The sequence below is a fragment of the Triturus cristatus genome, chromosome 2_1 (genome assembly GCF_964204655.1).
Source record: "Triturus cristatus chromosome 2_1, aTriCri1.1, whole genome shotgun sequence".
Taxonomy (NCBI): Eukaryota; Metazoa; Chordata; class Amphibia; order Caudata; family Salamandridae; genus Triturus; species Triturus cristatus.
This window is the reverse complement of record NC_140581.1, coordinates 382,217,868-382,243,162: the sequence shown is the minus strand read 5'-3', so window position 1 is coordinate 382,243,162 and position 25,295 is coordinate 382,217,868. Positions and strand designations below refer to the sequence as shown.

The following is a 25,295-nucleotide window of genomic DNA, read 5'->3' as shown; positions in this document are numbered from 1 at the left end:
ATTGCCTTCAAAGGAACCCTTCTGATTGGCTGACCAGCTACCAACGTTCCATTCTGGATGCTAATGAGATGTAATGAACTGTTGTTTCCATAGAGCATGGACAACATTGATTTAGAGTATTCATATTTCTAATGAACTGTCACCATTCATTGACAATGTTGGAGTAGCCAGCTCTGAAAATTGCAACTGCAAGGAAAGGGTGATCCTTTGATCGAGAGGAATCAGAGTCACTCTTACGTATGTACCCACTTTGTTCATTTCAGGTATCAAGCAGAATGTGGTCATTAAGAAAGTGTTAGTGGGGAGTCAATGGAAGAGGTGAATCTGAATTGGAATGCGAGTGAATCAGGGTTGTTGATAGGTGTTAGGGGCAATTTAGGGTAGTGTCAAGGATTAGATGTGGACATAAGGTTATAGGTCAGAACAAGGGTTTAGGGCTGGTTTACTGCAATGGGCAGAGGTGTTGATGTGAGGAGTCAGTTTAGGATTGCAACCAGGAATATTGTAGGAGTTAGATCTGGGGCTGGGATAGAGTTGGGGTTTGGTACAAGGATATGTACGAGGAATTGGTAGGAGTTGGCATTAGGAATTGGGTTAGGATTAGTAGCAGGATATTGGTTGGATTAGAGAGCAGTGATGCAGAAATTGGAGTTTGAGTTTGGTTAGGTGTTCTAAGGTGTTAGGCTTAGTGTAATGGTTACGGTTATTGTTAGGAGGGCTAACAATGTAAAGGCATTGCTAATGTAATAGTATTTGATGTGAAGATAAAATACCAGTTATCAGAAGGCAGACAACAGGCATTTCCCAGTAGGCACACTATTGACAGTTCCCAATACGTACTCTACATTGACCTGTGGACCTCTTCTCTCCCACTGTCCTGTGTCCTTGAAACCCAACTAATGCAAATTTACAATGAAAACTTTCTATCCTGCCTCTGAGTACTTGTTGTTCAGGTCTCATTAACCAACCAGGGTTAATTTGCCATTATATGTGTCCCACCAAAAGGTGGCTCATGCCAGGTATTGTTTTGACTCAAAGTGTAGCATTGTTCTTAGAAAGACCACTCAAATGGCATTTTAAACAAACAATGTCTAATTTTCAGTAATCGCAGAAGGACTGTCTCCCGATACATACATTACTCCACATACTACATTTCATATGCAATTTCTAGTAAGTAGACCCTTACTTGTTTGTATTTCTCAAAATATGGCTATCTGGTTTACATTACGTACACCGTTGCCAGTTCCTGGTTAGTGCACTCACTGCACCTTCCTATCCACAAACAGATGATTGTCACATTCAAGTTTGCACACAATTTAAAGCTCCTTGTAAGCTCATTCTACACTGCTGCTGCCCAGTAGAAGTAGGTCTGCAAGTGAGTGAGCACAGGGACACCTCATTAAGTGTGAGGCAGAGTAGTTTGTTAAAAGACAAACATTTTTGCATACTCCAGCTCCCCCACCAAACCTATGCACCAATTCTCTGGTTACTCTACATAAGAGATTCATTTTTTTGTAAATAAAACGAAATCTGTCCCCATGATCACGAAAAGAACTACTACTACATCTAGCAAGAGGCGTGTGGCATTAAAACGCTGTCAAAAAGCACCACCGTTCACTAAAAGAGTAAATAACACGTTAATATTCATTCTAATGGGTTTCATTTTATCAACCTTAGATTGATACAAGAAGAATAAGGATTCAAATTTAGGCAGAACTGCAGGTTATACAGAAATGTATACAGTGCATTATATCAGCTGACTGATCTACCTTATTGAACTTTAAGTGACACGAAGTATAACCCTTCAACATATAAACCTCCAATATATTAGGGATGATTCAGAAAATATTATTTTACTTGTTTATTGTGTGCATACGTCAAAGTAATGGCCATAAATTATGCAATTCTATTTTGTAAAGGGTAATTGCATTCATGCAGATGGCACTGTGCACATACCTCTGATTGGGCGCTGAGGCTTGCACGTTTGTGTGGGAAGGGGGTACGTCAATGGGCAACGACAGTACATTTGTGAACGTGTTCTGAATTCAGAGAGAAGTGGGATCTCAGATGCAAACCCCTTTACTCTTATTCTCCCTACACTTAGGATGGGTCAGGAGAATGTGCAAAGCACGCGAGCTATATCAGTGCCTACCAACTTTTTTGTGAGCCATACAGCTAGACACATGAACAAGAGCATTGCCTTACACTTATTAAATTTCATAAGATTATCCTTTCCAGACATCCTTTGTATGTGACCTCATCATCCAAGTCCTTATAGAGAAAAAACCTGCCCCTCTACCTAAATAAGAGAGATGGCACAAAAGCAAAAGCCACTCCCATGCATCAAAGCATACATATAAACAAGCTGCTACAGATAACACGATAGTCCAATATATAACGCTGGGAAGTCTAACAATTTCAGAGACTAATGCTTTCTGCACTGAGACTTTGCACATTAATTTTGGTAAATTTTAAAAACACCTCAAAATTCTTCAAAACTTAGGGGCTGATTACGATGGCGGGCAAAAAAGCATTCCAACCGTGGTAGCGGAAAATTACCGTCCGCAGGTAGCGCGGGAAAACCGGCGGTCAGATTAGGATGCACTTCCTGAAACATCCTACCGCGGCAGTTGGATTCCAGGATACATTGCCGGAAAAGCTGAGAAGTGGTTGGAATTGGTGGGGAAAGACCCAAGACCGCCGTTTGCCCAGCAGTCAGGACCGCATGGAGGTGTTCGGGATTCAATTCTCGCTATCTGCAGAATTGCTTCCGCCGTCCACGAATGGCCAAATTCTCTGCTGCGGTGTGATGGGCTGTTTGAGGCATTGTGACTTGTCCGGCAGTCGTAACCGCATTCCGCACGGCGGTCCCTCTCTATTGGCTCCGTCGGCTACCGATGCGGAAAGGGATTTCTGGCGGTTCACCTAACTCCGCAGCGGACAGAAAATGGGCTATTTTTGCCCATCGTAATACGGCAGACGCGAGGACCGCTGCTGGAGTGCAGAAAAGGATATTTTCTGCCACCACCGCGGATGTGCCTCCGCCCGCCATCGGAATCAGCCCCTTAGTATTTTATCCCTCGATCTGAAAGAACAAGGGAATACAGGAAGAAATGTCTGACAATTTCATTGAGGATTCCGCTGGCATGGATGAGGAAAGGTTGATTTTCGAAAACTTTGCACATGCTCGCAAAGCGCAATCAGCAACAGGATTAGAAAGTGCAAAGTCTGCTCGCTATCGTAAGTAAACACTCATAAGTGCCTGACTTGCTTGAGATGGACGGCCTGCCTCGAGGAACAGACAACAGATACGATCTGACATGGGGCAGCGGGATCATGCAGATGTTCTCTCTTAGGCTGACAAAGTTCTTCATATCGCCTTCTGAGGCAAGTTCAAGTAGAACTTCTAGTAGAAGGCAACATAAGAAGTGTGGAAACAGAAACAAGAAATACATGGTTACATGGAAGAATACTGTTGTTGCAATCTAAGAAAGCAAAGATTTCTTTACAGCATGTTACAAATCATGTGGCAACAAACAACACTGCAGCAACCAAATACCTTAAGCAAGCATGTGAGTGAGCTGTGCATCACACTGTACACAAACAAGCAATATCATCTTCCCTCATACACTGTCTACAGTAATTTAGTGAGTGACTCAGAAAAGTGTAGCAGGAAGGGGCTCTTTTATGAACATACATGTACATGGTGTGACATAACACGACAAGAAGTACAGTAAGGCAGGTGACCTTTAACAGTTCAGCAAATATAACTTCTATAACACATGAACACACACATTTTTTAACATTTGGAAACATTTATCTATAAACAGATTAAATACAAAAGTCTACAGAAAGAAAGACTAAAAATGCAGTCATTTTGGATTTTGAAGAAAAAGGACCAATACATTTCACTAGAACTTTCTCTTTTTCATTGCCTGGGGGTCTCTCCCCTCATCCATTCTTTAACGAGTTTTGACAATACTCTTTATCGCTTGTGTGAACGGGGTCTTTCCCATCATGGGAGTTGTGAAGCACTCCGGTCGTGGTTATGAGACACGACAACAAAAATGATCTTGTGTACGAAAAAATATACAAGTTTCAAAGTTCCAAAGGTATGAGATGTTAACAAAAATATGATATTTGTATTCAGGTCAGCATTTAATATATTACTGATCGTGATTTCATCCGCTTGTCAGTAAGTGGCAGCAAGACTTAGGGCTTTATTTAGATCTTGGTGGATGGGTTACTCCATCACAACGGTGACGGATATCCTGTCCACCAAAATATAAATCCAGTTATATCCAATGGGATTTATATTTTGGAAGACAGGATATCGGTCACAATTGTGATGGAGTAACTCGTCCGACGAAATCTAAATCACGCCCTAAGAGTTCCTAAAATGAACATGTAGAAATGTTGCAGGCAGTAACTGGTAATTACTGCTGGACAGTAAATAACGTCCATTACTGAAGAAGGTAATGCTGTCAGGCAGTTGAATCCATCTTTCCGAATTAACACTACGTGTAAAATTACAATCAGAGATAAGTGCATTACTGCTAGTTGTAGCTGGCTTGCTGCAGGCCATCAGTCGGGAAATGACGGACTTTATTGCCCACAATGAGATCAGCTAGCCTTAAAAGAACAATCCATTACATAAAGAAAAAGTTCTTTGCCCAGTGCTGCATCTCTAGGAATTACCACCAGTAGGCATTATAGAATGTTGCTTTGATTTTATGATGTCTGCTTGGGTTTTGAGATATATTTTGACATCATTCACCGGATGGTATTTTAAAATTGAGTAAAACCCAAAACCAGTTTCTACAATGTGAAGCATGTGATGTGTTCACATGATTTTACTGGTTTTACTAAAGTACATGATCATTAAAATCAACAAAAAGTATCAGTAAAAGTTTGAGTAACAATAATCCAATACATATGATAAGTACCCGTATGATAACAGATAGGTGAAAACAGTTGCAAAAACCTAAAATGAAACAAAAATCATAAGAACATATATGGGGGGAACTAATGTTGTATTAAGCAGCAAAATTAAATAGGAAAACATATTTGCAGTTGGCAGGTAGAAATATATTCATCCATGGTAGGCCATATAAATGATTTGATTGGAGATCCTTGACCCTGTTCTAGGCAGGTCGCTCCCCACGCCGCACAGCTCCACCTTCCTGGGCCCGTGTCCCTGACCCCGCTGCTGCCGCTGTTGCCGAGAGTTCTTGGCCCCTCATTCGTATCTGTTCCACTTTTTCACCACTCGTTTATTGTGACTGGTTTTGTATTTCTCTCCACTGCTGTTCTGAAATTGTGCATTAAATCCCTGTATTTTTCTTGTATTGTGCTTTGGCATTGTTCCCTGCATTTTGTGTTCTGTGTCCTCGTTCCTCCTGTTTTTCCCGCCGCTGCGTCCCCTGAGGTCCCGCCGCCCTTGGGCGCCCATTGGTGTATTGCTTCCCACCTCCCAGCTACTCCTCCCTTCCACCTCCCCTTATAATGGCGGCCGCTGTGCGGCCGCGCAGCGGGCGCGCCGCTGGTGCATAGAAGGCATGCCAAAGGAAAGCCCGTCTGCGCCCGTCCGCGCCTGGACCGTGCCCAGCACCAGAACCCCTGCCCCCCACGACCGCCACAACGCCCGACACCACTACGATGCCAGCACCCTCCACGCACTTAACGCCGACCGCCCACACACCTGCTTCCAGGCCACCCCGAAGCGGACCCATGGACCCTTCTCCTGCCGGATCTGCAGCTACACCAGCCTCCAAACCACCACCACGCCCACCGGAGTAGGCCGCAACAGCTTCCGATGCCTTCTACTCAACACCCGCTCCGCCCGAAAACATGCCATCGAACTCTGGGACCTACTCGACTCCACCTCCCCAGACGTCCCCTTCCTGACGGAGACCTGGATGAACCCCTCTGCGGCACCCAACATGGCCATAGCCATCCCTGAAGGCTACAAGATCACCCGCAGGGAGCGCACCAATGGAACAGGAGGAGGAATCGCCATCATCCACAGAAACACCCTCAGAATCTCGACCAGCACCGACGACTCGCTCATCACTGCCGAACACCTGCACTTCCAGATCCACACCGACCCCAACACCACCATCAGAGGAACCCTCATCTACAGACCACTCGGCCCCCGGCCACAGTTCAGCGACTCCATCGCCGACTTCGTCTGCATGCACGCCCTTGCGTCCATGGGCTACATCCTCCTTGGAGACCTGAACTTCCACCTCGAGAACACCAACGACTGCAACTCCACCACCCTGCTCGACAACCTTGCCAACCTCGGACTCAAACAGCTCGTCACGACTCCCACCCACTCCGCCGCACACACGCTCGACCCCATCTTCTCAGCCAGCGACCACATCACCTTCAGCCACACCACCGACCTCCACTGGACCGACCACCGCTGCATCCACTTCACCTTCGAGAAACCCACCACGCACCACCACACACAACATGCCCCCCACCACAGCTGGGGAAAAGTCGCCGAAGACCAGCTAGTCACCACCCTCACCCGAAACACACCAACAGACACTACCAACATCAACGCCGCCACACTCATCCTCAGGCAATGGATCGACGACTGCGCCAACGCCCCGCTCAAGAAACCATCAAACAGACGCACCGACAGAAAAGCCTGCTAGTTCACCACCGACCTCCAGGCATCCAAGCAGGCCTGCCGGAGGCTCAAGAAGAAGTGGCACCACAAACAGACACCAGACCGCAACACGGCCTACAAGAGCGCCATCCGTGGACACCACCACCTCACCCGAACCGCCAAAAGGACCTCCTTCAAAGAGCGCATTGACAACAACGCACACAACAGCAAAGAGCTCTTCAACATTGTGAAGGAACTCTCCAACCCCAGCGCCAACTCTAACGACATCCCGTCATCACAAGACCTCTGCGACACCCTAGCCACCTTCTTCCACCGCAAGATCGCAGACATCCACAACAGCGTCAGCAACCAGGCCCCCCGACAGACACAGACACCTCTGACTCACCACCCGCCAGCCACATCGACCCCCTGCTGTCCTGGACCCACGTCAACGATGAAGACACCATCAAAATCATGAACACCATCCACTCCGGTTCACCATCCTACCCCTGCCCGCACCACATCTTCAACAAAGCAAGCTCCACCATCGCACCTCATCTCAAAAAGATCATCAACGGCTCGTTCAAGACCGCCACCTTCCCGGAGAGCTGGAAGCACGCCGAGATCAACGCCCTACTCAAGAAACCCAAAGCTGACCCCAAGGACCCCAAGATCTTCCGGCCCATCTCCCTTCTCCCGATTCCCTGCGAAAGTCATTGAGAAGATCGTCAACAAGCAACTGACCGCCTTCCTCGAGAAGTACAACATCCTGGACCCATCTCAATCCGGATTCCACAGCAACCACAGCACCGAAACAGCGCTCATCGCCGCCACCGACGACATCAGGGCATTGATGGACAACGGAGAATCCGCGGCCCTCATCCTCTTGGACCTCTCGGCGGCTTTCGACATCGTCTGCCACACCCTACGCACACATCTCCACAACGCAGGGATCCGCAACAAAGCACTGGACTGGACCACCTCCTTCCTCACCTGTAGAACCCAGAGTGTCCGCCTTCCCCCATTCAGCTGCAAAGACACCAAGATCACCTGCGGCGTACCTCAAGAATCGTCCCTCAGCCCGACATCTTCAACATCTACATGGCACCGCTCGCCAACATCGCCAGATCGCACGACCTGAACATCGTCTCATACGCCGACAACACTCAGCTGAACCTCTCCCTCACCAAGGCCCCCACCACCACCAAATCCAACCTCCACAAAGGAATGCAGGCCATCGCCGAATGGATGACGAACAACCGCCTGAAACTGAACTCGGACAAGACGGAGGTCCTCATCATCGGATCCACCCCCTATGCCTGGGACGACTCCTGGTGGCCGACCGCACTGAGAGCTGCACCTACGCCCACTAACCACGCACGCAACCTGGGAGTCATCCTGGACTCCGCATTGTCAATGACCCAGCAAGTGAACGCCGTCACATCCTCCTGCTTCAACACACTCCGCATGCTCCGCAAGATCTACAGATGGATCTCCACCGGCAGAAGAAGGACAGTCCCTCAGACCCTCGTCAGCAGCAGACTAGACTACGGCAACGCCCTCTACGCAGGAACCTCAGCCAAACTCCAGAAACAACTACAGCACATACAGAATGCCTCTGCACGCCTCATCCTTGACATCCCCCGCCACAGCCACATTACAGCCCACCTGAAGGACCTGCACTGGCTCCCCGTCAACAAGAGGATCACCTTCAAGCTCCTCACCCACGCTCACAAAGCACTCCACAACCCTGGACCAGCGTACCTCAACGAACGACTCAAATTCTACACCCCGAACCTCCAGCTCCGTTCAGCTGATCTCGCCCTCGCCAGCTTCCCCCGCATCCGCCGAGCGACCGCCGGCGGCAGATCGTTTTCCCACCTTGCCACTAAGACTTGGAACACCCTCCCCATCCGCCTACGACAGACCCAGGACCTGCTGGTCTTCAGGAGACTCCTCAATACCTGGCTGTTTGAGCAGGAGCAGCACCTCCGCCCCCCCTAGGGCCTTGAGACCCTTATGGGTAAGTGGTGCGCTCTACAAATAAACTGATTGAAACTGATTGATTGAGATGGTTTTTTGGTCAGGTTAAAAGAAAATTCAACTCCCTTCCTCAAACATAAGATCCAATCCCACCGTACCTGTACGGATAAAAGGGGAGCATATATCCAATGCATAGTAATCCATTTAATAGCATATAAGACTAATACATTTTAAAAAAACTGTATCCTTAAATTGTAAAGGAAGAGGTAAGATGGAGGATTTACTTACAACAATTTCAATGGTTAGGGGAATTGTAATATGGGAGATTAGAGAAATCTTATCCCAGCCATGAGACCAAAATTGGCAAAAAAATCAGACATTCATAGAGCATGTGGTTTAAAGTACCAGTTTCCAGGCCAACAATCTGAAGTGTCACATAAATGGCATTTTATAATTTGACAGGAGATCAATAGCTGGCATTTGATATAAATGAGTTAGATTGACATATAGAGGAAGGAAGCCAGCCGGAAGTATTACAAAGCCAAATTTTCTTCATTTACAGTGGGGTATATTTAGTGCCAAAAATAGGATTTCAAAATTCACACAAATTCATTAGATGAGAAGAGTTATTAAATATCAATTCTGTATGTGAAGGGGCTTTGGTATCCTGGGAGAGTTCTAGGACATATGGGGGGACTGTCACTGCATTAAGCCTTTCACCAAAGAGATTTTAGCTGCCACAAAGACCATACTGGGCTACCCCTTCACTTTGATGATGCTTTTGTCCTACTGGACTTTTAATCACCTTTTCTCCAGCAACAACTGAAAATATATTGTCTCAGTGGAACTGTCTGGAAGACAGTGAAGTGAACCTGCCATCAAACTGGAAGAAGAGAGATACTCTTCCCCCTTCGAAACTGGTACTTACAATTCTAGACTCTATTGGGAGACTCCCCAGATCATGATCAATCAACACAGAGATTTGGAGGCTGTTTGGGCCCTGCTACAGAAGGTCTCCCAACCCTCTCTTGCCCTCCTAGATTACATACCATAATCTTGTTCACATAGCTATAGGTCAGGATTATGGCAGACCACATGACCCCCAAGTGGGACAGAAGTGCAGTACCCTCATCTCCCATGTAATATTCATATGCCTCCTTTTCACACCTTTATCATTAACAGTTGGACACAAAAAAACATTCTAAGCTCACCAGTACCGTTCTTGCTGTTATTATGGAAGACTGTGGAAGAGGGGAGGGAAATCAGAGTTTTTCTATGTGTCCGAAGCAACCGATGGTCTTAAGAAACTGTACAATCCTTTGGGGTCTGACATGTGCGGCAGTTATTTGTTCATGCCTCCGTTCACTGTTGAAAACTCAATAAAATATATGTGTTTAAAAAAGGGCCTCCAAGTACAGTCAAAATGTCAGAAATGTAGATATCCAATCAGAGAACGAGGGTCCTAGCAAGGACCTTGAAGATATCAAGATGACCAAAAATTCTAATTCTTTCCAAAATCTTATTGCAGCACTAAGCTTCCTTGTATAAACAAAAAACTCCCACCCCTGATTAAACATGTTAATTCTCATGAACTTTCAGTAGTGTTTAGTTAGAGGGAAGTGCATTGCTTCTTGCTTTAAAACCCATAATATTTCACTGAAGATATTCTGAAAATTGGGAAGATGGATGAAATTTCGAATGTGATTGTGGCATTCATTGACAACCTGTTTTCTAATGACAGATGACACATGTACATTAGTAAGTAATTTGGTTACTTGATTCTACACAATCTGAGTGGAGTACATTGTATACAGAAAACCTAATTTATATGTTTAACTAGTTACACATATAAACAGAGATGTATTATAACCCTTTTATGGTATTTTTCAAAGTATGAACAACTTTGTGGTTTTGAACTATTGAATTCCAGAATAGCAGATGTAAAGCAAATATTTTCTCACATATATTAGTTACTACTCACCAGTCTTGCACTGCATTGAATGACTCTTCATTTGTGATATCATACATCAGAATGAAACCCATAGCACCACGGTAGTATGCTGTGGTAATAGTACGATATCTTTCTTGCCCTGCAGTATCCTACAAGAAATAAAGAACGTTTTACTTCTTAGAAACACTTTCTGAAGGTTAAACAAATTTAAACAACACATTTTTTCTGAAGGAAATGGGATTGTATACACATAACAGATGTCAGAAAACAATTGGCCTCTAGTTTGCCAAGGTTTCATCCTACCATAACACCCTCGTCTCGAAGAGTATCATTTAGAATTCGGTGGATGCAGTATGTACCGTCGGCATGGAGGGTTACTTTAGTACTGCTCTGCCTGGCGAATTTAGAGATATCCACCGGCCCAGTCGACATTTCTTGCAGTGGCAGGAACCGCTGTCACAGTGGCTCTTGACAATGCATTGGAAGTTTGATGGATGGTTCCATCAACATGACAATCAATATTTATTTTATAATCCCCCAAAAGAATCTCAAAGCGCGATTTTCTTTTTGAAAATATAAAAAACAAAGCCCCCTTCACCATGAGAGACTTCTCCCATGGGGTAATTTACAAGTTTTCACTGACCCCTACAGAGGCATTTGACCCCCACTCTACATCGGGCAGGCGGCCAAATGTTAAAACCTTCAACGGGCTTTACTCTGTTTGGCTGTCGGAGGTCTATGTCAGCGGTGTAGTCTCCGCCACTGACATACTTGGTGGGTGGAAGTTCAGTTTGGCAGAGAGGGTACTCCGTGTCCTTTGGTCGGATTTGGTCGGAGTACACCCTCTGCCAGACTCCAAACAAGGCCCTAAATGCAACTATACATATTTAATTTGAAATTGTAGCCATCAAAATGGGTCTGGCCCTGACTTTTAGGATTATGTTATTGACTGGCCGCAACATTCCTGCAAGAAGGTAAGTTTCAATAATTTACACTTGTGACAAAGACTCAATGATACTTAATTCACAAATTATGATGAATAAACCAAGGTTTATTGACAGCTTGTTTTAATTATTAATAATCACTTTATTTTTCGAACTTGATGCAGGATCTTTTCTGTGCGGTGTTTTTTACATTATTACTGTCTGAAGTGTTGCACAAATACTTTACACATTGACTCTAGGTTAAGCCTGACTGCTCTGTGCCAAGCAACCATAAGTTTGAGCACAGGTTAATGTAGGCTTTGGCTTGTGCTTCACCCAGACAAGGAGTGTGGTTGCTGCTTGACCAGGGCTCACACCATAGTCAACCCCTAATCTAATTTCTTATAGCATGGATGCTTTGAGTTTTTCTAATATTCATTCTGTTTAATATTATAGCTGCTGAAATAATAATATAAGGGATAAAGTACTCCCTGCTGTACACTGCAAGGAGTTCCATAACCATATAGAGGAACGAGGCTGAAAGCTAAGTTCCTTTATAAGGTTATGGAACTCCGAGGTGACTTGCAATATCCTTATCATGTACAGGGAGCACTTTATGCCATATAATACATGGTCACACCATCACCTTTCCCATAAACCACTTAACACCTTGGTCCGTAGCTCTTTAATATGAAAGAGCAAGCATGTTTGAAACATGAAAAATAGAAATAAAACCTGTAGTACAAAATTAAACACATCAAAAACCTGTTAGATATCTATACAATTCAATACAAGTCAGTTAAAAAAAAACTCTGCAGTAGCTCAGAATGTGTAAAAACAAGCAGAAAGATTCTAGCTTTTCTCTAAGGAGTGCAAAATATAAACATATTCTCACTGTTTTCCATAGTAAACTATCAAGATAGAGCAGAAGAAAGAAAAACAATGTTCAGTTTTCATTGCTTTAAACAGCCATTTCAATTATACTCTGTGACCTGGCTGCCTTTCACTTTCGCTGCTGGCTCTGCCAACAAGCATGGTGATGTCCGAACCTGAATGTAATAATAATAACTTATATAATAGTCAAGTTCTGATGTCTTTTCTTTATAATCGGTGACTGGGTGCGTCACAAGTTGCCGGTTAAAAAGAAATTAGAGACTGCTGTTTATACAGCGATTACAGAATCCCAACTATTATAATGAAATATTCATGACAGTTCTCATCATTTTGATGCACAGAGTTTCTGTGGTGATTGTATATAATAAGTAACCATTGTACACACCGGTGACCGAGTGTGTCTGCTTCTTTCAGGGATCAGGGATGAGGGTAAGGCAACTGCAAATCACTCCTGTATATGTGAGTCTCCGACAGGGCTCTCTGATTCCTGACACTCCAAATCAAAATGAGTTACAGAGAAAAATGGGAGACAACTGCCAGTTTTCCTTTTCTTCGAAAGGGGTAGGGGGTGATGAACTAACAGTCCTAAGGGCCAAGGAAATAACTGGGTGCACCCCATGTTTTGGGGGTTCAACAACAGCAGAATCCTATTTAATTTATTACAATCCTAAAAATGAACAATGGATTAAGGGGCCTCATGCTGACACTAGCATTTAACTTCAATATCAAAGCTTGTAGTGTGAGTGGTTTGACAGCCTTTTATATCTACCACACCAGCAAAATGAGAACCATCGCATTGGGTACTATTGTTATCAGTTAACAGCTCTAAGAGACAGTTTTCCCATGTGATGCATATTATACAAATGGTACTAATATTTTCAGAGATATTTATTGTTCTTTACATCAGTTGTAAGTTTGTATGTATTTGTAGCGCGCTACTTGCTACCACTACAATCCCCGAGGACATGAACTTGTGTTATGTTACAAAACATAAAACATACCCAACCAGTTTGGATGGAGAAGTTAGAAGGTTGTTAATGGCACTGTCTTCCACATGTAGTTAAGAAAAACATCTGAGAAAGGGGTACATGAATGAATCGAGAAGATCCTGTTCCTTCAGCACATCCCTTTAAAGTGTCACTTCCAGGCCACTTGGCTAAACAGGACATCAAAATGAAAGAGCAGTTTCCCAGCTGTTGATCTGGTTTAGGACCTGAAGCAACAGTGGGGGATAAGGAATTGGAACTATCCCGTGCCAGGACACCAGCATGCAGACAGTTTGCTATTGTTGGTAAAATGTAAGGCTAATAACTCTAGATCAGGTAGGCAAACTGAAGAAGGCAATGAGAAACAAAAAGACAGGTCATACCGTGTAAATGCTAAAGGGAGCTGTTAAAATGCAGCGGCGGTCACGGTTTGGTACTGACAGCGATGAAGGCAGAAGGGAAACTGAACAACAATACCTCATATTCGCCAATGGAGCAAAGTTGGAAATGAAAGAAACCAAAAGAGGAATTCACCCACTCAGCAAGCTTTTCAGATGGAAGCTGAGAATGTTTTCATTTCGTCAAAGGCCGATGGGACATTGAGCGGGATCAGGCTGGGCCCTCTCCGTTACCTGCAGGGGAGAGGCTTGGATCTCATCAGAGACATGTCAGGTTTCCATCCCCCCTTCCTAAATAGGTCACATTGTATTGGTATTCGCATGGTGTCTTCATACCCGTTGCAAGGCCCAAAGTGCTTAGATAAAATGACTAGAACCTATTAGTCAAATCCTGTGCGACATTTGAGTTTGTAGAGTGTGTTATATATGTACATAATATCATCATTATGCATAGTGTGTTTGGAGAAGATCATACACTTAGATTTTCATTAAGAGTGTCCGGATAGATTCTGATATGTTCTTTGTCATACCAGTGGGCCACAGGTCACACAGATGCTTCTAGGCCCTGCAGCGGTGGCTGAGGTCATTTGCCACTGATGTCCTGGGGATGCATCTTACTATGACTCTGCAAAATGAGCCAAGTGCTGCCCTTTCTGCACCTGACTCCCAGAGTAACAAAGGCACGCAGTCCAAGTCTTCTCACGGAGGTAGTGTGGGGGACAAGATCTCAGAACTCACCAGTCATCCAACAGAAACAATGTACTGTCCACCGTGTGCGTATTATTATTCTTTTTTTTTTAAAAATAATGGTACTTTAATCTCACAGCTCAAATCAATGTTAAACAGATCACCAGGAATCACAATTATGGGATTGTAATCTCAGATATGATTTTCAGTAAGGCACCACACCTCCTCCCTGTACCCTCTCCCCATTTTAGGACATCTTTAATGTATGGTGTTCCCCAGGATGAGGCTGGCATAGACATTAATTAACCATCAAAAAGGTATCCCACCTGATAGGGCTATCACCTAGGCACAATCCTCTGTTCAAGGGGTCTAAGATTTTTCTAGCATGAATGGGAGCAATTCCTTTTTTGTTTTGTAACCCACAAACACTCTAGTAGTGTCATGCTTCATCATCTGGTTCACCCTGACTCCTAAAGGTCAGGGTCGGCTCGACCATATTCCAGAGAGCACTTAGAAGAATAGGCCAAGGTGTTAAAGATTTAAAAATCCTCCCGAAGCTCCAGGTGTTCCTTTAATACTGGAGTGACCGGGTATATTAAAAACACAAAAAGGGTTTCTCAAGGATTTAGTGGTCCTAAGACCATAATTGTGTTGCCAACATGTTTTAGCCTTTTTGCTATGGCCACTGTGGGTCCAAAGCTTTCTTCAGGGCTAAAAACAGAAATATTACCTCCCTGGATAAAAAGTGACTTCACTAGTGTGGAGCAGAAAGCTGCCCCACCGTGCCCGCCCCTTGCATATACTTATCCCGGATCTGGGTGCCTAGTCCTTGTATGTCCAACCCAATTTAGGAGGACTCCACACGTCTCTGGGGGATGCAGAGAACAGGGTAGTCCTGTAGTCACACAATTGTCAAGGATCCTAGCCCCGCTTCAACACCTATTCTGGTCTGCATCTCCCAGCTTGAGACATTAATTAGGCACATGAGATCACCTCTATTTAAACCACTGGTTTACGCGCAACTCAGTTCGACAGCTGTCAACCCAGAAGTTCAGTCTGTAAAAACTCTTAAGTGCTTGCAGCATATTTCTCTGCGTGCTTTTAATCCCTTGTCCCACTTTCAGACTAAGTCCCACTCTACCAGCAGATCTAGTGATACAGCGGGCACAGTTCACGTTCCCGCAGGTTGCAGCTGAAGCTTCTCATGGCGGGGGACTCAACAGTGACCTCCTTTTGGGACAGGAATCTCTGGAAAAGTCAGTATGGCAGGTCCTGTAAGGCAGCAAAACATCTCTGGCAGTTGTGGCCCTCAGGGCTGAGTGCAGACAGGTACTTAGGCACAGGAATTGTGATGTCTCGGCCGATTAATCAGAAGTGATGTCTCTTTGGCAGCTGGAACCTTCCAGGCTGATCAAGCTTCTGCATCCAAGGCAATGCATCTCCTCTCCCCCAGCAGGGTCAGCACCACAGTGTGCTCCTAGATGACGTGCTGGTGCTCATAAAGACGGGAGAAGCCCCCCCCCCCACCCTCCAACAGCACAGGTCACTCCTGGCCTCACTTTCAAGGGCAGTCAGCTTTCTCTGGGTGTTTCTCATGTTGGAAACATGTTGGACACCTACTCATCCGGAAGGGCCAGACACTCCCCTTTCATTTCTCAGCAGGCAGGCAGGTCTCTATGGAGTAGGCAGACCATGCAGTTCATTCAACAGAAAGTAGACTTCAGGTGATGTCTCCTCACCCCTGAGAGACTGGCTGCCATGCAAACACCACCCTTGGTCACACGATGGTCCTATGATTACACTACTGAGCATTCCCTCCCTTGGTCATGAAGAACCCTAACTGGAACAAAGTGGGTGATTCTGAGCTAAGTTTCAACTGCATTAGGCTTCAGAACCGGTTTGGAGTGGTGTCTTTTCAAATGTCATTTTCTGGCTGCTGCATAGCAATCGGGATGGCTCCAAGCTTGAGAATCCAAAACAAGGGCACAATGGAGTATGACATCTCACAACCGGTTGTCATCCGCCTTCCTGAAACCAGTAATCAGTTACAGGGGCTGCCTAGAAAATTCCTCACCTTGACAAACACAATAAAGGATGTCCCATCCCTCACCCCTAGCATCTACTGAATGGCAGTGCTCAGAAAGAACTAATAAGTAGCCCTTTGCTAACAAGGTTCTCATTAAATTTCTAAAACCTCTCAGTGTCTGGATCTCCATCCTCCAGCTACAGGTATGCATGTAATATACTTCCACTGTTTGGGGAAGCTGTGTCCATCCACCAACTTGCGTCATGCTAAACCAGCAGCATCCAAATGGATTCCACTGTTCCTAGTATTGAGAATCTCTCAACGCACAGAGAGAATTATTCACAATCATGTGCTACACACTCACTGCACATGCACTCAACATGCACACGGAATGTCAGTGCAGGGTTCTGGTTTCCCCTTAACAGAGAAACTTTACATGAGAGAAGGCAGTAGGCTCACCTCTCCTTGACACACAGAAAGAGGTCTGGTCATACTAGTGATTCACAAAACAGAGTACACTACCACCATCGCTTTGGGTGAATGGACCGGTGAACAGACAGTAGTCCAAAGCCCCCTATGAGGGCACATTTGGTGCACCCCTCTGGATCACAGAACAGGTTCTGCACTTCTGCCTTTGCCTACAAACTAGAATAGTGTGGTGCCATGGGCACAAAAAAGTCAGGATACCAATTTCACATGCAGTCAAGCACTCAGGACAACAATCGTTCTGATACATGACTGCCAACCCTGCCCATCGGCAGGTACAAATCTGTGTCGTCCAACGCTAAATGCTACGAGCACCGTGTTAGCTTGTGTTGAGCCAGAAAGAACCCGTTCACAAAGCAGGGACACCAGGGGCATTCTTTACTCTTAACTCAGCAATTCAAGGCTGACCATCTTCTTTCATGCATGTGGCAGTAGTCATGGAGTTTGACGGAATTAAGCTTGTGTTGTTATTGGTATTGTTGCTTGCGTGGAAGAAGAAATCATGGGTGATGTTCAGCTTTTCATTGTATGAGAAAGTAAATAGAAGTGGGCAGTGTCTCATGGTGAGCCACAGGAGATCATGACTCTCTATGTAAACAGGAACAAGAAAGGCGCAAGAATCCGATCTCACTTTGACACAAACCAGGCTGTGAAAGAGTTCGGTTAATACCCTTAATCAGATTTAGCAAAAATGATCAAATCCCTTTTGATCTCATTTCCTAAATTATTCAGCAAAACCTGGACTTAGTGAAGCCAAAGGAATATCGATCCAGTACATCACTGCAAATTAACTGGACCCTCACGAAATAGGTGTTACATAGTTATCTGAATTATGATACAGAATTAAGAAGACTGGGGGAGTGGCAAGTCAGGTGCACCGTTCGCATCCTATGCACCAAGTTCTCATATTCACATGTGGCATCTGTCCATGAAGCTAATCTGCACCAGGCTCCCCTCCTAAGCACCCAAAGATGTAGAATCATAACAACTGGGCTGCATTTCGTGTTTCTACTGGAATTAGAAATCAAACTAAGAGCCTCATTTACATCCTGACGGCCAGCTCGTCCTCCACCAAAGCGATGGAGTAAATTACTCTGTTGCCCTGACGTAGGAGCTGATGGCCAAATTTAGAAATGTCTGCTGGCCCAACAGACATTTTTAGCATTGGCGGGAACCACAATCCCAGCGGTTACTGGCACTAAATTGTAATTTTGCCATACGGCTCCGTCAACATGATGGAGCCGTATGGCAAACTTACTAAGTTTTTTTTTTCAAAAAGAAAATCCCAAAGTAGGATTTTCTTTGTGAAAGTAAAAGATACAATGCCTCCCTCATCATGGAAGTCTCCTCCCATGGCGAGGGGGCATTCAGAACTTTTCAGTGCTCCTTACCACCAGGTTTTTCTTGGCGGGGATGGGCATTAAAAAACTGCTATATGTCTGCCTATATAAATTAGGTGGATGGGCATATGGCCAAACCTTCAATAACCCTTACTCTGTCGGGCCATCGTAGGAGTTTGACCAAAGTGGAGGCAGAGTAGTCTCCGGTGTAGTCAAACTGTGGTCAGCCCAAATCAAAACGGGGCGAGTGGAGCATAATGTTGGTATGGATGGAACTACATTGCCACTCTCTGCCAACATTTAAATCGGGTCCTAAGTATGGGACAATCTTTATTGTTTATCAAATTTCTCTGATCTGTGTTTATGGAATTAGGTCGAAATTGCACCTGTCCATGTTTTCACCCAATGAGCTTCCCCCCCTTTTGTTTATTATTCGATTTCATTTGAATAACCTAAGCAAGTCGCTGTATTTTGTGGCAGTGGGGTTTTGTTGCCCACCGTTTGCCTTTTCTAAACTCTCTCGGGTCCTTATAAAGTGCTATATCAACTTGCTTCCCATATTGCTTGGCACCATACACCATGCATCGCCTATTCATACTCAATGACGAGTGTTCAGAAATTCACCAGTTGACACACCTCTCTCTGCCTCTGGCGTGCTGGGGCTCATTCTACTCCTGCTACCTTTCACAGCCTCACCAAAGGAAGCCTGGAGACATCCAAAACTATAGATCCCTGCAGACCTCATCCAAAGACTGCAGCACTTTGCACTGGCAACTGAGGACAATATGAGGAGAATACAAAATGGCGCACCTGACAGGCATGCTAACACGGAAGGAGGCATCCACAGGCCGGCTCAGCTCTGTCAGTCATACTTCTAGTTCTTGTCCCTGGCCCTTCTCCATCTCCCTTTCTGCGGCCATCCTCATAGCATTTAAAAAAATAAATCTGTATGCCTTAATGTGAGTGGACGAATACATAGAGCATGGCAAAGGTATTTCCATTCTCCTGTGTTAATGACCGCCATAAGCCATTTTCTTTACCCTCACCCCATAACTAATATTACCATACATTTGGAACTCCATAAGACAACACTAAGGCCAACATTGAAGACGTTAATAAAATGGCTTTAGCCCTTCAAGTTAATGTGGAGTGCATTGAGTAAATACTGTTTTTTTTTTCTACACCTTGGTATAATTAGCACACCATTTCTGCATTGTTTTATCACAAGGACACTATTACTAACTAAACAGTAGAGTTAATTTGTTGTATGCTTTCAGCAATAATGCTCCCATAATTATCTTGTTACCATTATAATATAGTTTTAAGAAATCCTAGCTCTATGAGCACTTTGGAAGTAGATGACTATACCACCACTGCTTATTGATAGAGGTTATCTAGTTTTAGATCTACCATTCAATCAATCAATCAATCAATCAGGCGTTTGTAGAGCGTGCTACTCACCCGTGAGGGTCTCAAGGCGCTGGGGGAGGGAGGTGTGGGTTCCTGTCCATCAGGGTGGGTTCGCCGAAGAGCCAGGTCTTGAGGTGTTTTGCAAAGATGGGAGGAGAGGTTGTCTGTCTAAGGTGGAGCAGAAGGGCTTTCCAGGCTTTGGCCGCGAGGAAGGAGAAGGAGCGGCCTCCTGCTCTGGTTTTTCTGGCGCGTGGGACTACGGCGTAGGAGAGCTGGTCTGATCATAGGGTCCTTTTGGGTGCGTGGAAATTGAGTCGGCTGTTCAGGTGTCGTGGAGGGCCTTGTGTGCGTGGGTGAGCATCTTGCCTCGATGGGGAGCCAGTGTAATGTGCGCAGGTGCTGGGAGATGTGGCAGTGTCTTGGCAGGTTGAGGATCAGTCTTGCGGCGGCGTTCTGGATGTTCTGTAGTTTGCGGGTGGGGTTTTTGTTGATTCCTGCGTAGAGTGCGTTGCCGTAGTCGAGTCTGCTGGTGATCAGGGCATGAGGCACAGTTTTTCTGAGTTCGAGGGGGATCCATTTGAAGGTCTTACGTAGGAGGCGGAGGGTGTGGAAGCAGGCAGACGAGAGGGTGTTGATCTGGTGGTTCATTCTGAGCTCAGAGTCCAGGATGATTCCCAGGTTGCGTGCATGGTCCGTGGGGGTTGGTGGCTTCCAAGGGTGGGGGGCCACCAGGTGTCGGGGTTTGGGCCCATGATGAGTACTTCTGTCTTGTTGGTATTTAGTTGTAGGCAGCTGTTTTTCATCCATTTGGCGACGGCTTCCATGCCTTCTCGAAAGTTGTGTCTGGCGGTGTTGGGTTCGTTGGATAGGGAGAGGATAAGTTGGGTGTCGTCTGCATGTGACACAATGTTGAGTCCAAAGGTTCTGACAATGGGGGCGAGTGGAGCCATGTAGACGTTGAAGAGCGTGGGGCTGAGGAACTCCGCAGGTGGTTGGTGTAGGGCTCGAGAAGAAAGGGGGGAGTATGACCCGCTGTGTTCTGCCAGAGAGGAAGGAGCGGATCCAGTCGAGGGCTTTGTCCTGGATCCCTGCTTCGTGGAGTCTGCATATTAGGGTGCGGTGGGAGACTGTGTCGAAAGCCGCTGAGAGGTCGAGGAGGATGAGGACATTCTGTTTCTCCTTTTTCCAGTAGGGTGCAGATGTTGTCTGTTGCGGCGAGGAGGGCGGTTTCCGTGCTGTGGATTTTTCTGAAGCCGGATTGGGAGGAGTCGAGGATGTTATGCTCTTCAATGAAAGTGGTGAGTTGGCTGTTGACGGCTTTCTCGATTACTTTCACCATGAACGGGAGCAGGGAGATGGGTCTGTAGTTTTTGAGCTCGGTTGGTCAGTCGAGGGTTTCTTTAGGAGGGGGTTGATCTCAGCGTGTTTCCAGTCGTCAGAGAACGAGGCGGTCATCAGGGAGCGGTTAATGGTGTGGCAGTGCATGGGTGCGATGGTGTCGGCGGCTCTGTTGAAGATGTGGTGGGGGCAGGGGTCTGTGGGGGCCCCTGAGTGGATTGACTTCATCGTTTTCAGTGTGTCTTCGGTGGTGAGGGCTGTCCAGCTGTCCATGGCTGGTTTCAGTTTGTCGGGGATGGTTGGTGGGGGTTCCGTGTGTTGGTTGTTTTCGTTGAAATTGTCGTAGATGCTTTGGATTTTGTGGTGAAAGAAGGTGCTCAGTCTGTCGCAGAGGTCTTGTGAGGGAGGAATGTCAGTTGCCTCGCTGGTGGGTTGGGCGAACTCCTTGATGATGTTGAAGAGTTCTTTGCTATTGTGTGCGTGCATGGAGATTCTGTCTTCGATCGCTTTTCTTCTACTTTTTCTGATGAGTTGGTGGTGGGCGTTGGTAGTGGCTTTGAAGTTGTTGTGTGTTTTCTTGGATTTGGTGTTCCTCCAGGTCTTTTCGAGGCGGCGGCAAGTGCATCTGGACTCTCGAAGTTCGGTGGTGAACCAGCTGGCTTTCTTGACGTGGGTGTTGTTGTTTTGAGGGTACTATGGTGTTGGCACTGTCGGAGATCCATCTGTGCAGGGTTTAGGCTGCGGTGTTGGGGTCGTCGTTTTCGGCGCTGGTTGGGGGTGAGCTGCTGAGTGAGGAGGTGAGTTGGTCATTGGTGAGTCTGGACCAGTTTCTTCGTGGGAACAGGTGCTGGTGCCTGTGGATGGTTGGTGTTCTGAAGGTGAAGTGGACGCAATGGTGTTCAGTCCATGGGAGTTTGGTTGTGTGGCTGAAGGTGATGGAGCTTCCTTTTGTGAAGAGGGGGTCGAGGGTGTGTCCTGCTGAGTGCATGGGTTCAGTTACCATTAGCCAAGACTGTTTAATTTTACTAAAATGATGTGTATAATGGAGCTACTCATAGGAGTTTTCATCAGCGGTCGATATCCATTGGTCTGTTATTATGTCATTTACATTTTTCTTCTGACAACTACATCATACAGCATAGGGTAATGGATCAGCCCACTTCAGCCACTGGATAACTTTACTGTAAGTAATAGGATTCTGAATTTCCACAAAGTAATTCCCTCCAGTATCAGGGACTACTAAGGAAATGACTACTTTTTGAATCACCCAAACTATTTTTCCATTTAGCCATTTTTTTAGATTGGTGAGGGACCGGTAACATGCTCAAAAAGAAGGTTTTACAAAAACATTAAAAAACAAGCACTTACAAAAGCCAAACGCCTAGCAGCTAATGCTAGACTAAGCGGTTTGCCAGAGCTTATTCTCATTACTGCTAAATAATTTATTCTTGAAATTCAGGCAACCAAAGAGTAGATTTAACATGTATCATGCCTTGTATTTATTGGACAAACCTGATAAGTACTGATTGTAATATATTACAAAATCACACAACCGGCACACAGATCAAATTACTAAAGAATTAATTGACCCACGGGTGATGTGGGATTAATTCTGATTATGACTAATTCTGTAGGAAATGTTTCATGAGTACTCTCAAAATCAGCAGAATCTCCTCATGGTTTGGAGAGATACTGTTTAGTGCTTAAATGTTTCCAAAAATCACTGTGATTCTCTGCAACAAGTTGGCAAGTAAACACATTTTCCACTGCGGTTGTTAACACGTCCTTGAATACATATCATTCGAAGCCTTTATTACTCACTCTTTGACTAGGAGGAGCTTAATTGTGGTTAATAATATATTCATTTAATTGAATGCCTTTTGTCAGTCAAACTCCCCCATGGTTCCGGGAGATGATTCGCATTAATGCCCCACAACTAGTCTTCCATACACCCTTGTGGACCTCCTATGCCTCTACTCACCGCTTTACTCAGCTTGAAGAGGCAAGTCTTTGTTCTCCTGCACCAGGAGGTTTCATATCCAAATGCATTAGATTGTCTGTCCAACCCCCAGAAGAAGCTATTTGTAAGACACCCGTTCCTTCTAAAAGCCGGATGAACAGCATTGCCTTGCCAGATCTGGTCTTTATGGGACCCCAATGAGCAATTTACCCAAAATGTCATAGTGCAAAATATCTTTAATATGAATTGTGTTTATCATTCAATGAAGACGGATGCCTCCCCCCCTTCAAAGTAGTCACTACAGATCATCTCTTCTATTACTGAATGGAGATGTTCATATGTGCCCAATCAACTAAAGTCTCCTAATACGACTTTCCTAAACTACAATACGTCTTAGTCACTGCATTTCTTCCCTCACATTAATTAGGATTCACCGTATGCACATACAAAGGCATGTTGGTGTTAAAATGATGCCCAAAAGGCAGGAAAGACATTGATAGAAGTACCAAGGGCATGAATTTTGCCAGTTTGCAAACAATCCGTTTCTAATAGGCAGTCTGGTATTTTGCATATGTTTGTGCCACAGCCATCAACACTTACACTTTTGCAACTTAGTGGTTATAAATCTAGATAAATCATAATTCAAGTTCTCCATACCAATATAAATGAAAATGTAGGACAGATTTACCATATGTACAACACTAATTTGCTCTTCTTAAATGTGTTGATCATCCTAAACCCATAAACTTCGTATTGACTTTAAAATCGAATCCAGTAACATCTATTTCAAATCTATTTTTAATTCCACTTCAGAGAGCTGCACTGAGCGGAAAGATCCCAGGTAGATGCATTTATTGACCTGTCATGTCAAGTTTAGGTTCCACCTGCATAGCGCTTGCACTGTACTTGAGAAATGTATTGTTTTATATAAGCTTAAAAGGGGCTTACATCCTGCCTCCTCTTTTTCCTGGCTTCTCATTGGTTCCTGTGCATGCCACTTACCTTTCCTCCATTTCTATTGGCTGTAGCGTATTTCCACGCATTTACCAATGCTTGTTCCTCATCATCTTCTCTTATCAGTTTCCGGCAACCAAAATAGTGTAAACATCTGCTTTGGTGGAGCTATATCTTCATAACGTTTTTCTTTTTACAGTCATATTTTAAGTCACAATTCTGAAAATGCCAATTTTTGAAAGTGGGCATTTTCTTGTACTAAGCAATTGGTGCCTGCAGCCTGTTCCTAGGTCACATGACTAGGTGAAGTTGGCAGTTGGCCTTTGTGTATTCCACTCAAAGAGCTACACAATTGGGGGACTGGGTATTGGCAAGATGGTCCATCCAGGCAGAGGTGTGCACAGTTCCACTTGCAATTCAAAGCAGCAGCCTCAGCCCTCACACAAGTGACTTTACGCTACCCTTTTGTGTCCCTAGACATCCTGAGACCAGGGCAGGGAGGCAGGAAGTTCCAGACACTTTTATAGGAGGTACTCCAGAGGTTTCTTCCACTTGAAAGCTGGCACCAGGTATACAATTAGGACTCTCATATCCACTTTTCAGTACACTCCTGAAACTGTGGATACCACAGAAGGTCTGTCCTGTTAACTGAGAAGTTGGACTAGACCTGCAATCTTCATCCCAGGCAGAGTGATGCCAAGGTTCAACTGACAGACCTCCTGTTCAGAGCTACAGGAACATAACAAACTCCCGAGGCCTCCTTTAAACTGCCCAGCTGACCTGCTGCACTGGACCTGCAACTGGGCTTGCCTGACCCCTGCTGCCCCTGCTGGAGTGAGTTAGTGATCCCCAATAGGTGCCTCCCAGTTACTGGACACTTGGTTGATATTAGTTGAGCCCCAGTGAGGAAAAGGAGAAGCTGCAAAGTTTCTGGGCTCTTTGGGGCTGCGAACGGGCTAGTGTGCGCCAAGATCTTGCTTCCTGTGAGGTACTCTATTTGCCTAAATTGGTGTGGGATTTGGGGATTTTTCTTGCGTTGTGTTTTCATTTTTTTTCTGTTTAAGTACTGCATAAATACTTTACACATTGTAACTGCTACAGGCCACGATTTTAGAAGGCTTAAAGCCATTGAACACTATATGCTTCTCCAAATTGAGGGATGTCCTGTCAGATTCCTCAATTAAATCCTTCTGGGAGCTCCTGGCGGAATACGACTTACACTGTTGGCAAATCTTACGCTATGTGCAACTAAGGCACGCCCTCACCCCCTACAATAAGGGGTTCTTGGATATTCTGGATTGTAGCCCAATTGAGGTTAAGATCATCATGGAAGAACTACG

General features: G+C 45.2%; 1 protein-coding gene across 2 annotated transcripts in view; it reads right to left on the bottom strand.

Moving 5' to 3' along the window:
- The window catches only part of RAB3C (RAB3C, member RAS oncogene family), a 360,060-nt gene that overhangs the window by 115,206 nt on the left and 219,559 nt on the right, over window positions 1-25,295 (bottom strand). For both annotated transcript variants that reach the window (XM_085631449.1, XM_085631442.1), the window contains exon 3: window positions 10,584-10,702. In XM_085631449.1, coding sequence (XP_085487575.1) covers window positions 10,584-10,702 — 119 coding nt within the window. The remainder of the gene's footprint in view (window positions 1-10,583; window positions 10,703-25,295) is intronic.